This window comes from Sapajus apella, unplaced genomic scaffold, assembly GCF_009761245.1.
Source record: "Sapajus apella isolate SASKATOON/1434 unplaced genomic scaffold, GSC_monkey_1.0 scaffold1, whole genome shotgun sequence".
NCBI classification, from domain to species: Eukaryota; Metazoa; Chordata; class Mammalia; order Primates; family Cebidae; genus Sapajus; species Sapajus apella.
In genome coordinates, this window is record NW_022436941.1 from 75,710,826 (window position 1) to 75,727,139 (window position 16,314).

At 36.6% G+C, this 16,314-nt stretch overlaps 1 protein-coding gene across 4 annotated transcripts in view; it reads right to left on the reverse strand.

Annotated features, from left to right (window-relative positions):
- The window catches only part of IPO11 (importin 11), a 209,311-nt gene that overhangs the window by 51,653 nt on the left and 141,344 nt on the right, over positions 1 to 16,314 (reverse strand). For all 4 annotated transcript variants that reach the window (XM_032279909.1, XM_032279919.1, XM_032279928.1 and 1 more), the window contains one exon: positions 12,804 to 12,925. In XM_032279909.1, coding sequence (XP_032135800.1) covers positions 12,804 to 12,925 — 122 coding nt within the window. The remainder of the gene's footprint in view (positions 1 to 12,803; positions 12,926 to 16,314) is intronic.

Here is a 16,314-nt window from a genome sequence, read left to right on the forward strand (position 1 = left end):
TCTTCTAAGGTTTTTATGGTTTTAGGTCTTACTTTTAACTCTTTGATCCATCTTGAGTTTATTTTTGTATAAGGTGTAAGGAAGTGGTCCAGTTTCAGTTTTTTGCATACAGCTAGTCAGTTTTCCCAACACCATTTATTCAGTAGGGAATCCTTTCCCCATTGTTTTTGTCAGGTTTGTCGAAGATCAGATGGTTGTAGATGTGTGGTGTTATTTCTGAGGCCTCTGTTCTCTTCCACTGACCTCTATATCAGTTTTGGTACCAGTACCACAATATTTTTGTTACTGTAGCCTTGTAGTATAGTTTGGAGTCAGGTAGCATGATGCCTCCAGCTCTGTTCTTTTTGCTTAGGATTGTCTTGGCTACGTGGGCTCTTTTTTGGTTCCATATGAAATTGAAAGTAGTTTTTATCTAAGTCTGTCAAGAAAGTCAATGGATAGCAGTGAATCTATAAATTACTTTGGGCAGTATGGCCATTTTCACGATATTGATTCTTCCTAACTATGAGCATGGAATGTTTTTCCATTTGTTTGTGACCACTCTTACTTCCTTGAGCAGTAGTTTGTAGTTCTCCTTGAAGAGGTTCTTCACATCCCTTGTAAGTTGTATTCCTAGGTATTTAATTCTCTTTGTAGCAATTGTGAATGGGAGTTTACTCATGATATGGCTCTGTTGGTCTGTTATTGGTGTCTAGGAATACTTGTGATTTCTGCACAATGATTTTGATTCCTGAGACTTTGCTGAAGTTACTTACCAGCTTAAAAAGATTTTGGGCTGAGACGTTCTTATATAATTTGCATTAGGAGGTTTTTCTTAACAAATGGAACTTGAGAAAATGGAACTTAAAAAATTAACTATATGCAGTGACCAAACTTCATAACAAGCTATGGAAGAATGTGAAAACCCTGGCACGGTGGCATACACCTGTGATATCAGCACTTTGCAAGATTGAGGCAGGAGGATAACCTGAGCCTAGGAGCTCAAGATGAACCTGGGCAACATAGTGAAACCCCATCTTTACAAAAAACATAAACAATTAGTTGGGTATGGTGGTGCGTGCTTGTAGTCCCAGCTGCTGGGGAAGCTGAGGTGAAGGAATCACCTGAAGCTGGGATGTCGAGGCTGCAGTGAGCCATGATTGGGCCACCATACTCCATCCTGAATAACAGAGTGAGAACCTGTCTCAAAAAATTAACAAATAATCAAAAAAAAATACACAATCATTGTGTACTATAAAATCAAGATTATTATAGTTTAAAGGTACTGTGCACTGTGACTAAGGTACCACTGGAATTTTAGAGCTGTAAACACCAAATAATACTTCCAATGTATTTTCTATGTCATCTCTTCCAGATAAGTATCTATAATGTAGTGGAGAACCTCAATAAATACTTTCTTAATAAATGCACTTGATTTCTAGAGAGAAGACAGAAAGAATGATTTGTTGTCCCTTTTATGAACAACTTAAATAAAACGAGAGATGTAATTTTAAGTGGCTGGAAGAAGTACCTTACTTTAATAATGAAATTATCTAGGATTATGATCTCATTTTTTGATCAGACTAATAAAAATGACTCAGAAATAGTAAAACAATAGACAAAATAGCATTACTTGAGGTACTCAATAACCTGGCAGAATAGACATTAAGAGTAAGATGGGGGCCGGGCGCGGTGGCTCAAGCCTGTAATCCCAGCACTTTGGGAGGCCAAGGCGGGTGGATCACGAGGTCAAGAGATCGAGACCATCCTGGTCAATATGGTGAAACCCCGTCTCTACTAAAAATACAAAAAAAAATTAGCTGGGCATGGTGGTGCGTGCCTGTAATCCCAGCTGCTCAGGAGGCTGAGGCAGGAGAATTGCCTGAACCCAGGAGGCGGAGGTTGCGGTGAGCCGAGATCGCGCCATTGCACTCCAGCCTGGGTAACATGAGTGAAACTCCGTCTCAAAAAAAAAAAAAAAAAAAAAGAGTAAGATGGACTGGATTTGAATTTCAGTTTGGTAGTTGACTTTGTGTGGGTAATTAGGCTTTACTAGTCTTGATTATACATTTAAAGGTTTAATAAGGCCAGACACAATGGCTCACGCCTGTAATCCCTGCATTTTGGGAGGCTGAGGTGGGTGGGTCACCCGAGGTCAGGATTTCAAGACCAACCTGGCCAACACGGTGAAACCTTCTCTCTACTAAAAAAACAAAAATTAGCCGGGCGTGGTAGTGTGCGCCTGTGATCCCAGCTACTGGGGATGCTGACGCAGGAGAATAACTTGAACCCGGGAGGTGGAGATTGTAGTGAGCCGAGATTGTGTCACTGTACTCCAGCCTGGACGACAGAGCGAGAAGGTCTCCAAAAAAAAAAAAAAAAAGGTTAATAATGTCCATCCCCCTAGGGCTGTTGGAAGAATCCACTGAAATGTGTATGAAAAACATATTGTATAAAGGCTATCACAAATTATGTGTTCTGTTAGTTATTATTTACTTCTTATTATCACCTTCTTCACACATAAACTAGATGAATGTGGGAAAGCTTCCAAAGAAAGCTTTCTACCTACTAAATAACTGGTACCATCACACAGTTAGTCAAAATGATTAATAGTAGAAACAATTATTTACCGAGAGGTCATGTTCATTAAGCATTTTAGAGGGCATTATTATATATACATTCTCCAATTCATCATAATAAGCCCTAGGTGCTAGCTGTTAACACTGCTTTCATTTGAAACATGAGAAAACAAAATGAGAGAAAACTGGTCCAATGTCACATGAACTCTACGCAGAACATGCATCTGAAGCTAAATCTAGCTTATCTCTCCATCATAATGTTTTTTTTTCTCTCTGGGACTCTGGATAGAATGAAAGCAGAAACTCAAGGAAAAGAATCTCCAAAATAAATAAATAAATAAACAAAAAAGATATTCCTCAGGCTATGAAGGAATCACTTGTGACAAACACATGCATCATCTACATGGGGAAAAACTAGAAAGCTCAGGAGACTCTCATCATTTTCCTCCTGAGTACTTTTTCTATTGTCATCCTTGTGGGAGATAGCTACTCTGTGTACAATTACTTTTCTGTATCATTTCAACTACTTTGAGGATCTGAACCCAATACAGCATTCTCACTGATTAACATCTCCTATTCTCATTGTAAAGCAGTTTGAGGTCCTGAAACATCAAAATAATCTCATTTGATCATAGTGTAGTTTTCTCTGGTGATATATTTGAAAGAAGCTTCTCATACAATGGTCAGTGATTAATTAAGGGCACCCAGTGTCTATAATATGACTGCTACATATGAAAACAGTTTGCCAGAAGGCTTTATCTAATTTGCAGACAGGGCACCATTCCTAGATATGAGGAAAGCATTGAGAACGTAGTCCCAAATTCACAAGCATTCAGAAACTCTCCTAAGAAGTCAGGACAGGAGACAGAAGACACAAATTGTTGTTCTAAGATGCCAGAGTATAATAAATAATAATCTATCCTAAAGGTGAAATACAATGTGTCCTCAGTACACAGCATGGTGACCTAGCACATAACAGCATCTTTAAAACATTGCTGTTGTATTAGTTAGTGTCCTAAAGTTGATATCAGAAGAAAAAGTGAGTATTTTAATTCTAATGTATGTTTCAAGAGTAAATTTGTATTAAAAACGAAAACCAAAATAGACTATTCCCATTCAAATCCTAATGTAGGAAGATAGAAATACTTCAAAAAGTGTGGCACTTTGGGGGAGGAGGAAGTGTGAGGAGAGGAATATCTGGTTTTCAAAGAACTTTCAGAAGCTTAAAAAAAGTTTTATAAATGATTATAACCTTTCAATTAAAAGTTGGCAAGCCAAGGAATTAATCATTTACCTTCTTTCTCAATGAAACTGCTTTGTATACAGATGAAAGGAGTGAGCATCCAATTGTAATATCAACTGTTCTTTCTAACACTTGTCTATACCCTTCAGCTTCTGCTGGATTAAAGCTAATAAAATTCAGCTTATAATTATTAGCCAATTCAAAAATAGATACCTCACTCAAATTATGCTGGAAAACCAGTCCCCAAACTCACAAAAGCCAAAGATACATATGCATAGCTTATACCAAAAACAAAAACATTAAAAGCAGCATGAAAGAGTTTTTTTGTCCCAGTAGAACTGAAATAATGAGAACCAATAATTACTACAAATTACATTAGATTATACACAAAAAGGAAAACATGTATAATGTAAAGATTATTCTTTTGAACTTCTAAGGATATATAGCCCCTTTGTAAACCATATATTCAAAGAGTGGTTATAGGGAGCAGAATTTCAGCATCCGAGGTCCTGAAACTTCAAAGTAGTCTTATTCATATCTCTATTGTCCTCACATAAAAATGCAAGAAAGGGAATTAGACACCATTCAATATACCCAATGAAGACTGTTCCTTTTACAGTCAACTCTGGCAAAATAAAAATTGTAAAGAACTCTCCCCTTGTTACTTCACTGACCTTTTCCACAAATGACTATATAATCAGATAACATGAACTAAGTTAGAAATCAGCTCAGACTGTATTTTGAATAAAAACATCAACAATAAAAGCAACTACTCAGAGATGAGGCAGAGCAATATGGCAAAACAGAAGCCTCCAATGACCATTTCCTTGTATCACTCCACTGGAGCATCAATTAGCAGAATAATTTTCAGAATTATCCAAACAAGAAAATAGCTTCACAAGAGCTAAAAAACCAGGTGAGAGATCACAGTACCTGGTAAATAAGAAAGGGCACACTGAAAGGAGCAGAAAGAAGAGTCTTTCATTGCCTACACCATTCCTACACCAACCCCAGGCAGCACAGGGCAGAGAGAGAAGCTGTGCTCTTGGGGGAGAGACAGAAGAAAATATGCAGACAGCTTTGCCTTGGAAGCTACTACCAGCAGCCCTCCTCTCTTTCCCACTGCCCAAAATAAATCACAGTACTGGGTCCAACTCCAAACAGTATAGCACAAAGATAAACTCCTTCCATATGAGGGGAGAGGAAAGTGAGTAAAGGCCTTTGCCTGAGAACCCTGGATTCTCAAGTCCCTCAGGCTTGGGATCTTCACATGCAAGAGAGTCACAGCACACCTGGCCTTAGGACACTCTCTAGGGCTGCAGTGTCCACAGGCTTAAGAAACTTAACAGTCAGTCCTTTTAAATTCCTGAAGACCCTCTGAAGAAGGACATGTAAAAACAAGGCCAGACTGTGAAGACAGGAAAAGAAAATACCTAATTCGTTAAGGCTCAAACATTGACATACCTCTATAAGTATCAAGAACATTCAGCTAAATATGATTTTACATCATATTTATCAGACTAAATAAATCATCAGTGATCTATCCTGAAGAGACGGAGATGTGCAAACTTTCAGATAATTCAAAATAGCTCTTTTGAGGAAGCTCAAAAAATTTCAAGAAAACACAGAAAATCAATTCAGAAACTTATCAAATAATTTAACAAAAATACTGAATTTTTTCTTTCTGTTTTTCTAGACAGAGTTTTTTTTAGACAGAGTGTCACTCTGTCGCCCAGGCTGGAGGGCAGTGGCATGATCTTGGCTCACTGCAACCTCTGCCTCCCAGGTTCAAGTGAGTCTCCTGCCTTAGCCTCCTGAGTAGCTGGGATTACAGATGTGTACCACCACACCCCACTAATTTTTTGTATTTTTATTTTTTGAAAATCAAATGGAAATACCGGAGTTGAAAATACAGTGGACAAATTGAAAAATTTATAGGTTCTCAACAGCACAACAGATCAAGCAGAAGAAAAAATCAGTAAGGTAGAAGATAGAATATTTGAAAATACAGTCAGCCTGGGGTGTGGTGGCTCACATCTGTAATCCCAGCACTCTGGGAGGCTGAGGTGGGTGGAGAGCTTGAGCTCAGGGGTCCGACCAGAATGGGCAACATGGCAAGGCCCCATTTCTACAAAAAAAATTAGTCAGGTGTAGTGGTATGCACCTGTAGTCCTAGCTAACTGGGAGACTGAGGTAGGAGAATTGGCTGACCCCAGGAAGGTGAGACCACACTTCACCTGGGCAGCAGAGCAAGACCTGTTGAAAGCAGAGGGAAGGGGGAGAGAAAAGGAAAAAGAAAGGGAAAGAGAAAGAGAAAGAGAAAGAGAAAGAGAAAGAGAAAGAGAAAGAGAATGAGAACACAATCAAAGGAGGAGAAAAATTGAAAAGAAATGAATACGGCTTATGAGATCTATGGGACAGCATCAAAAGAGCAAATGTAGCTGGGCAAGGTGGCTCACGCCTATTACGCCACCACTTTGGGAGGCTGAGGCAGGTGCATCACCTGAGGTAAGGAGTTTGAGACCAGCCTGACCAACATGGTGAAGCCCTGTCTTTACTAAAATACAAAATTAGCTAGGCATGGTGATACACACTTGTAATCCCAGCTACTCGGGAGGCTGAGGCAGGAGAATCACTTGAACCCAGGAGGTGGAGGTTGCAGTAAGCCAAGATCATGCCATTGCACTCCAGCCTGGGCAATGGAGTAAACCTCTGCCTCAAAAAAAGAGCAAATGTAAGAGTCCCTGACCTTCAACAGGGAGAAAGGGATAGAAACAGCAAAATTAATAATAATAATAATAATAATAATGATGATGATAGAAAAAATTCCAGATCCAGGGAAAGATATAAATATTCAGGTACAAGAAGGTCAAAGACCACCAAGAAGATTTAACCCACATAAGATGATTCCAAGATATATAATAATCTAACTCTCAAAGGTCACAAAGAATGGATCCTAAAAGCAGCAATAAAACTAATTAAAACCAATATATAAAGGGGCTCCGACACATCTGGCAGACTTTTCAGTGAAAATCTTCCAGGCAAGGAGAAATGACATATAAAAGTGCTGACAGAAAAAGGGGCAACCAAGAATCTGTAACCAGCAGAAAAGTAACACTTCAAACATGAAGGAGAGATAGAGACTTTCCCAGACAAAAGCAGAGAGAATTCACTACCACTGGGCCTGTCTCACAAAAACTGCTGAAAGGAGTTCATCAATCTTAAAGAAAAGGATGGTAAAGTATAACAAGAAAACATCTGGATGGATAAAATTCTCTGGTAAAGGTTAACTATACAGCTGAGTATGGCGGTCCACATCTGCAGTCCCAGCTACTCAGGAGGCTGAGGTGGGTGGATCACTTGAGCCCAGGAGATCAAAGCCTGCCTGGACAATATAGCTAGACTCTGCCACTTAAAAAATATATATATATTTTTAAACTATATGGACAAAAAATCAAAATAATCTAATGCTGTAATTGTGGTGAGTATATCACTCATATCTTTATGAATTATAAAGACAAATACAAAACCGTTTTTTTTCTTTTGAGACGGAGTCTTGCTCTGTCACCCAGGCTGGAGTGCAGTGACACGATCTCAGCTCACTGCAACCTCTGCCTCCTAGATTCCAGTTATTCTTGTGCCTCAGCCTCCAAAGTAGCTGGGATCACAGACATGCACCACCATACCCAGTTAACTTTCTGTATTGTTTTTTAGGAGAGATGGGGTTTTGCTGTGTTGCCCAGAATGGTCTCGAACTCCTGGCTTCAAGTGATCTGCCTGCCTCGGCCTCCCAAAGTACGGAGATTACAGGCATAAGTTACTGCGCTTGGCCAAGACAAAACTACTAAAAAGAAAAATAGCATTTATGCAGCCAACTAACATATGAAAAAAGCTCAACATTACTGATCATTAGAGAAATGCAAATCAGAACCACAGTTAGATACCATCTGACACCAGTCAGAAAGGTGATTATTAAAAAGTTAAGAAACAATAGATGTTGGCGAGGCTGAGGAGAAACAGAAACACTTTTACACTGCTGGGGGAAATGTAAATTAGTTTAACCGTTGTGGAAGACATGTGGCGATTCCTCAAGGATCTAGAACCAGAAATACCATTTGACCCACCAATCCCATTACTGTGTATATACCAAAAGGCATATGAATCATTCTACTATAAAAACACATGCACAGATTTGTTTCTTGCAGGACTATTAACAATAGCAAAAACATGGAACCAACCCAAATGTCCATCAATGACAGACTGGATAAAGAAAATGTGGCACAAATACACCATGGAATACTATGCATCCCCAAAAAAGGAATGAGACCATGTCCTTTGCAAGTACCTGGATGAAGCTGGGAGCCATCATCCTCGGCAAACTAACACAGGAACATAAAACCAAACACTGCATGCTCTCACTCATAAGTGGGAGTTGAACAATGAGAACACATGGACACAGGGAGGTAAACAACACACACTGGGGCCAGTTGCGGGATACAGGAGAGGGGAGGTTGCGCATTAGGACAAATAGCTAATGCATGTGGGGCTTAAATCCTAGATGTCAGGTTGATAGGTACAACAAATCACTATGGCACACGTACACATATGTAACAAAGCTACAGATTCTGCAACTGTATCCTGGAACTTAAGGAAAAAAAAAGAAAGAAAGAAAGAAAGGAAGAAAAACAACAACAATTTGTTAAGAGATAGCAATACAAAAAGATGTAAACTGAGACATCAAAAAATCAGAATGTGGGGGGATGACATATAGAGTGTTTAGTGTTCATTTGTTTATTTTCTTAATGATCGAAATTAAAATGTCATCAGTTTTGTTTTTCTTGAGACAGAGTCTCACTCTGTTGCCCAGACTGGTGTACAGTCGCACGGTACTGGTTTACTGCAACCTCTGCCTCCTGGATTCAGGCAATTCTTCTGCCTCAGCCTCCTGAATAGCTAGAATTACAAGTGTGCGCCACCACACCTGGCTAATTTCTGTATTTTTAGTAGAGATTGGGTTTCACCATGTTGGCCCAGGCAGGTCTCAAAGTCCGGACCTCTTATGATCTGCCAGCCTCAGCCTCCAAAAGTGCTGGGATTACAGGCGTGAGCCCACTGTGCTGGACTGAATTTGGTTACTTCTTTAGGTCCATTTTCTTAATACAAAATTTACTATGTATTTCAGATGCAAAAATGTATCTTTCCCATTTAAATCATCTTTTAGAATTAGGTACTGCATTAAATGGATGGGAAAAAGACGGGGGTGAAATAAGGACAGCAACTCCATCTATGTAGACAGTTTGACCTTACATATGTAAACTCAGTCGTAATCCTTACAATAACCTCACTGGAAAGATACTATTACTACCCCCATTTTAAGAACAAGGAAACAGGCACAGGGGAGTTAAGTAACTTGACCACGGTCATTAGCAAGTGACTGGTGGCCCTGGGATTTGAGTGTGGACCTAAAGTCTATAGGCTTCACCAAATTTCTAAACCAAAAGTAGTGGATTAGAGTAAAAGAGAGTTTAACCATTTGTCCCCAGGGATATCTAATGACAATATCTGATGATAGTTTCAACTGCTGTGACTTGAAGGTGTGGGAGGAAGAGGAGAGTACTACCTGCATCCAGTAGGTAGTGGCCAGGGATGATGCTAAACATCCTACAATGTGCAGGACACTCCCCCCATAAAAAATAATCATCTGGACCCAAATGCCATCATAATAAAAGGAGACTAAAACAACATTTCCCAATTTAGCCTGACTTTCAAAATCATCAACATCACACTTTAGACATGCCTTATTTTGGGAAAAGGAAACGGTATGCTGCAAAATCTAAAAGAAACACAAGAATAGGAAATTACTATTATGTAGAAAATAAGAAATCATCATTGGGAATGCAGAAGAGAAAAAATTTCCCCAAACTCCAACAGCTACTTAGTTAACTGGAAGAAAGGTTACAAACAGGAAACAATAAAACTACTGACCTGAATATCAGCACATTCCACAAGTCCATGTGACTATAAATTTTCCTGAGTCATAAGTCAATTACTATGTGGAAAATTTCTAGTGCAATAAAGGTGGTCTTTTTCAGATTGTTACAGGATGACACAGATTTTCTATATCAATGTTTCATCACTAGTCTATTAAGGATATTATGAAGTTAAATCATTATTCTTTAAAATTCTACTACCACATTATTCAAGACTCTTAGTATCCTTAAAAATGACATGAGTTTGCTAATGCCCGTCAGATTTGTATCTCATTTTAAAAACAAAAATAATATCTGATCTTCCATCACAATGCTACCACATCACAAATTTTAAATTTAAAATTCCAACGTTTAAGAGAATTTCAAGTCTTACGACCTATCCCTCAATTTATGTAAGTTGACTTAAGTCCCAGTCTAACTGCTAATTTTTCTTACAGGTGACAACTATAGACTGAGCATCCCTAATCCAAAAATCTGAAATCTGAAATGGCACAAATACGAGATTTTTTTTGAATGCCACAATAATGCTACAAGTGGAAAATTTTAAACAAGTACTTTGTTTCATATACAAAATGATTTAAAATATTATATAAAATTATCTTCAGACTACATGTATAAGGTGTATATGAAATATAAATAAATTTCACATTTAGACTTGAGTCCTATCTCCAAAATATCTTGTTATCTATATGCAAATATTTCAAAATCCCAAAAATCCAAAATCTGAAAAAAATATTTTGGATAAAGGATACTCAGCATATATTAAATTTCCACAACGTACATGTCAAAAATGGTTTTGAACAACCACACACTTACATAACATTATATGTTGAAGCAAACAGTATTCTCATTAAAAATGTAAAATGAATGTTTCTGATACAATTAGGTATCTTTGTACACTTAACCCCCACCATTTCTAGCTTTCTTTCAATAATCTCAGAACTTCATATTGGAGAAAACTCTCCAATTATTAATTCATTTCTTTCTATTCATTAATTTATCTAACCAACATTTAGAGTGCCGACTACTACCAAGGACTACATTCTTTAACATTTAAATATTAAAAGCCTGAATAATTCTCAAGTCACTGTTTTTCCACTGAGAGAAAGAAACACCAATCAGCTAACATGTAGGTAAATTTGGCTTTCAAAAATAAATAAGATGCCACACCATTTCCTAGTGAGGAAATCCGTTCATCTTGTGTGTGTCCACCTGGGAAGAAGCAATATCACCTGGTGGTTAAAAGAGGCATTCCTGGTGTTAAGCAGCTCAGGTTCAAATTGACTTACGCCATGCCAAATGCTAGATCTTGTACCTTAGAAATGTTACTCAACATTTTTAAGTAATTGTTTGCTATGTAAGAAGGGATAACCATCATGTCGATACCTCATGGGGCTGTTTTAAGAATTGAATATCAACATAAAGCAGTTAGGAAAGTATACGGCATTTGGTAAGTATTATCTACTGTTATGATGTTGAGACAAAATAATTACATATGTCCTTAATACAAATTATCATAGAAGTAAATAACACATAAAGAACAAGTAAGGATTTCTAAAACTGGACTTTATGTCACTAACCTATCACTAGAATAAATATGCTCTAAAAATTCCCTAAGACACTGTTCCCCAACCCCTGGGCCATGGACTGGTACTAACCAGTCCATGGTCTATTAGGAATCAGGCTGCACAGCAGGAAGTTAGCAGAGGGCAAGCAAGCATTATCGCCTGAGCTCTGCCTCCTGTCTGATCAGTGGTGGCATTAGTTTCTCATAGGAGCAGTAACCTTATTGTGAACGGTACATGCGAGGGATCTAGGTTGCACGCTCCTTATGAGAATCTAATGCCTGATGATCTGAGGTGGAATAGTTTCATTCTGCCTCCCCAGTCCATAGAAAAATTGTCTTCCACAAAACCGCTCCCTATTGTCAAAAAGGCTGGGGACCACTGCCCTAAGGCATAAAGATCTAATGTAGTATCATTATTCTTTTCATACAACATCAAGCCCTGAGACCTGCTTTTAAGGCTTTAGAATTAAACGTACAAAAAAACAGTGGCCCAGCAGAATGGCTTTGGTACAGAAGGGCAGCAAGAAAAGCTGTTATGCCATCAACAAGGTGGTGACCTGAGAATATACCACCAACATTCATAAATGCATTCATGAAGTGGGTTTCAAGAAATGTGCTGACCATGCACTAAAAGAAATCCATAACTTTGCTATGAAAAAGAAGGGGACTCCAGGTGTGTGCACTGATACAAAGCTCAATCAAGCTGACTAAATCAAAAGTATAAGCAATGTCCCATACCGCATCCATGTACAGTTGCCCAGAAAATGTAATGAGCAAGATTCATCAAACAAGCTCTGTGTTACTTATATACCTGCCACCACTTTTAAAAATCTACAGTGTGAAGGAGAACTAAGTACTGACTGTCAAAGTTTATTTTTAAAAGTATTTCATGCCAAACTCCACAAAATAGGAATTAAGACAAACATACATATTCTTCTTTAAATGGCCAAATGAAAGCATTTTGTATTTACTTTTTGGAAGTGAGAATTTTTAGGAGAGAAAAACAACCTGCAAAGTTCCTTAGAAGTAATCCAAAATAAAAAGAAAACAAAACTAACAATACTCTTGAATTACCATACTTTATACTTTACGAAGTGCTATTGACTTTAAAATGTTAGATATTTAATGTCTATGTAAAAAGAGGGCTGAAGATTAGTCTAATAAAATGCAGTCATTATGAAAAATGGAAATTCAGGCAAGAATGAAATAAGCTTGTAAAATGAATACAACCAAAATAAACTACAGCCCCCACCATCCAAGAGTACAATCCCACTCACTGCTTTCTAGACCTGGACCAACACTTACCACATCATTATCAACTAATAAAATTCACATCCATATATAGATAAGTACTGCCCAGCAACACACTGCAATACTGATGGCCAAAAATAGTGTATCCATTTTGATGCTTGAAAGAAACAAATTTTAAGAAAACATTCCCTTACCTATTATCAGATGGCAGAAGAGAAAGCAAAGCCAAAGCTGAAAGTTTTCTTCTTTCGGGCTGGGTAATGTTGTCCATTCGATCAACCCACATTTCGATCATATTTCCCAAAAGCTGGTCCATCTAAAACAAGAGGAGGAGGCATCTGAAAATACCTAAAATATGTTTTACTTGTGGATAAGTACTTTTGAAGGACAAAACCTCCAAAGTCATGGTTAAAATTCAATTATAGTAGACCACATAACTGGAATACTTGAAGTGGGGCTAAGTCACAAACTGGAAATGGACAATTTGAAAAAAACCAGAAACTGACTCTAATTAATCCTGAGCATTAAAAAGACTTACTTAAAACATGTATGTAGCCAATGAGTGATTTTAGTAATATTTAATAAATCACTGCCAATCTGGCACAATGAAAAAAACATGCATTTTTCAAAACTGTCAACTTGTACTTAGATTATAGTTTATTCAATTGGATTATTATTTTTCAATGTTCTCTAATTTGCTAGACTAATTTGCTGCTACTCTCGGAGGAGAGGACAAGTTGCAAACTCAAACTGCAGAGTTTCAACAGAAAACAAATGATTTCCTAAGACATTTGTATACTACACTAAAAATGATGCTAAAACAAATTAACATAATACAGAATGTGATGGCTATTTTTATGTGTAAATTCTGCTAGGCTAAGGTGCTGAGTTGTTTGGTCAAACACTAGGCTAGATGCTGTCGTGACAGTATTATGTAGATGTGATTAACATTTACAATCAGTTGACTCTAAGTAAAGGATAATGTCCTAGATAATAATGTGGGTGGGGCTTCATCCAATTCATTGAAAACCCTAAGAGCAAAAACAGTATGCCCAGGAAAAAAGAAATTTTGCCTCAAGACAGAAATCTTGTCTGAGTTTCCAGCCTGCTCAACAAAATTCAGACTTACCAGGCCCCATAATTATGTATGCCAATTCTTTAATCTACCTGTCTCCACAATTATAGTAAACCACAGAACTGGAATACTTGAACTGGTAGAGGTAGAGATTGCAGTGAACTGGGATTGAGCCACTGCACCCCAGGCTGGCAACAGAGAGAGACTCTGTCTCCAAAAAAAAAAAACAACAAACAAACAAAAAAAAACAAACGTTGATCTCAGGGTTTGCTTACACAGTGCTTCTTTTGCCCTGGGGCACTGTGAAAATATTACTAAGACATTAAAGGTACCATGAATCCAGACATTTTGGTAACTGCTGATTTATACCATGGTGTCTTCAAATTATATTTAATTCAGAAAGAGTACAGATCAAGGTTTCTGTAATTAATATCTAGTAAGCAAAATCTTAAAAACAAATCATAACCATTATAAAAGCAAATACCAAATTATCATGCTCTCATTTTAAATATGTATAATACATATTTTTTAAATATATAAAATTTATAAATTATAAACATATAAAATATGTATTATACATAAAATATATAATTATATATGAATATATTATATATAAAAATGTATGAAACTAAATCTACAGAAATATATGCTTGAAATAATGCAATTAGCAAGACAGCTATTTCAAGTAGTCTATATTTATTTATAATTTATAGTTTAATTTTATTTATTTATAATTTATACCTATCTCTTTAATGTAAAAATATTTAACAAGCAATAGCATATAATAGTAAGTTTGGGCAAGTTTTAATTAAGCAGCTAGAATACTAGGGGTTACCAAGCTTTTTCTGTAAAAAGCCAAATAATTAGTATTTTAGGTTTTGTTGATCATATGCAAATGAGGGCATACTCAACTCTCAAAATCAGTCATAAACAGTAAGTAAACAAATAGGCATGGATGTGTCCCAACATAAAAATGTAATATAATTTCACATCATGAAATATTACAATTGAATACTCAGAAAAAAAAGAACAAACAAACAAATACTGAGTATCCCTTATCTGACATACTTGAGACTAGAAGTATTTCAGATTTTGGAATATTTGTATCTATTTACCAGCTGAGCATCCCTAATCTAAAAATCTGAAATCCAAAATGCTCCAATGAGCATTTCCTTTGGATGTCATACTGGTGTTCAAAAAGTTCCCAATTTTGGAGCATTTCAGATTTTGAATTTTTAAATTAGGGATACTCAGTCTGTAGTCACTAGGCAACATACAGCATGTAGTCTCAATAAGTAGTAATTTCTCTTATTGTTGAAAGTCATGAATGACCTCTCATCTTCTATTAAACAAACTACAATTATACTTAAGCTTTTATAGCCCTTCTAAGTACTAGAGGTACTTGTACTCTGTAAAATAGAGATTCAATAACTCTAATGTCTCCAAAGTTTACCCAAAAGTTGTAGTTAGTTAGCTTAATTTATTCATTTTACCTTTCAACAGATAGAGCTTCACAACTGTCAAAATAAGTAAATGAACTTAAAAATTCAATATACTTTTCATGTGTCATCAAATAAAAAACTGTCCAAATAATTACACAATTTTTCTTGAAATTAAAACTTTGTTTTGAATGAATGGTACGTCATATTTCATTTCTAGAACACCTTCCATTTTTTTCAGAATGCTATCTTTCATTTTATATGTTCAATCACCTTTTTTGGGAGGGTCAAATGTGTCAGCTTAGGTACCTAAAATTCTTTACAATAAAGTAAAAATTATAATAGATATATAACACTACCACTCAACATAATACAGAACCAGCACAGTGAGGCCAAAAAACAGGGAGGGGGTGGGAGATGCAGATTGGAAAGGAAAGAAGTAAAATTGACACATGATTGTGTATATAGAAAATTTTAAGCAAGCTACAACAAACCTACTGGTATGCTACTAAAATCACAAGATCTTTATCAATATACAAATATAATTTCACTTCTCTTCACTACCAATGAGCAACTAGAAACTGAAATTGTCAAAGCACCTTTTACAGTGGCAACAAAACTAAGAAATACTTAGGATAAACTTAACAAAATAAATGTAAGACATTTACAATAAAAACTATAAAACACTGCTGAAAATACTAAAAAATACCAACATAAATATAAATCCATGTTCATAGACTTGAACACCAGATAAATAAACATCAATCCTCCCTAAATTGAGCAATAACATCAATACAATCCCATTCAATATTCCAACAGACGTGTTTCTATAGAAATTCACGGGGCAATTCTAAAATTTATATGGAAAGGCAATGAACACAGAATAGCCAAAACTACTTTGAATAAGAAAAACAAAGTTAAGAGAAGATACATATTACCAGATTTCAAGACCTATTTATTACAAAGTAAAGTAACAAAAAGTGTGAGACCACAAGTATTGCTAGGGAAGAAGGTTTTAATTGGGTGTTGCAGCAAAGGAGATGGGAGATCTCAAATCCATCTTCTGACCAATGAAAATCAAAACTTGGGGGTTTATATAGCAGAGAAGAAATGTAACGACATGCACAAAAACAGGAATTAGGAAAAGGTAAGAAAGAGGAGCTGGTCAACAGCAAACAGGTGATTAGTTGG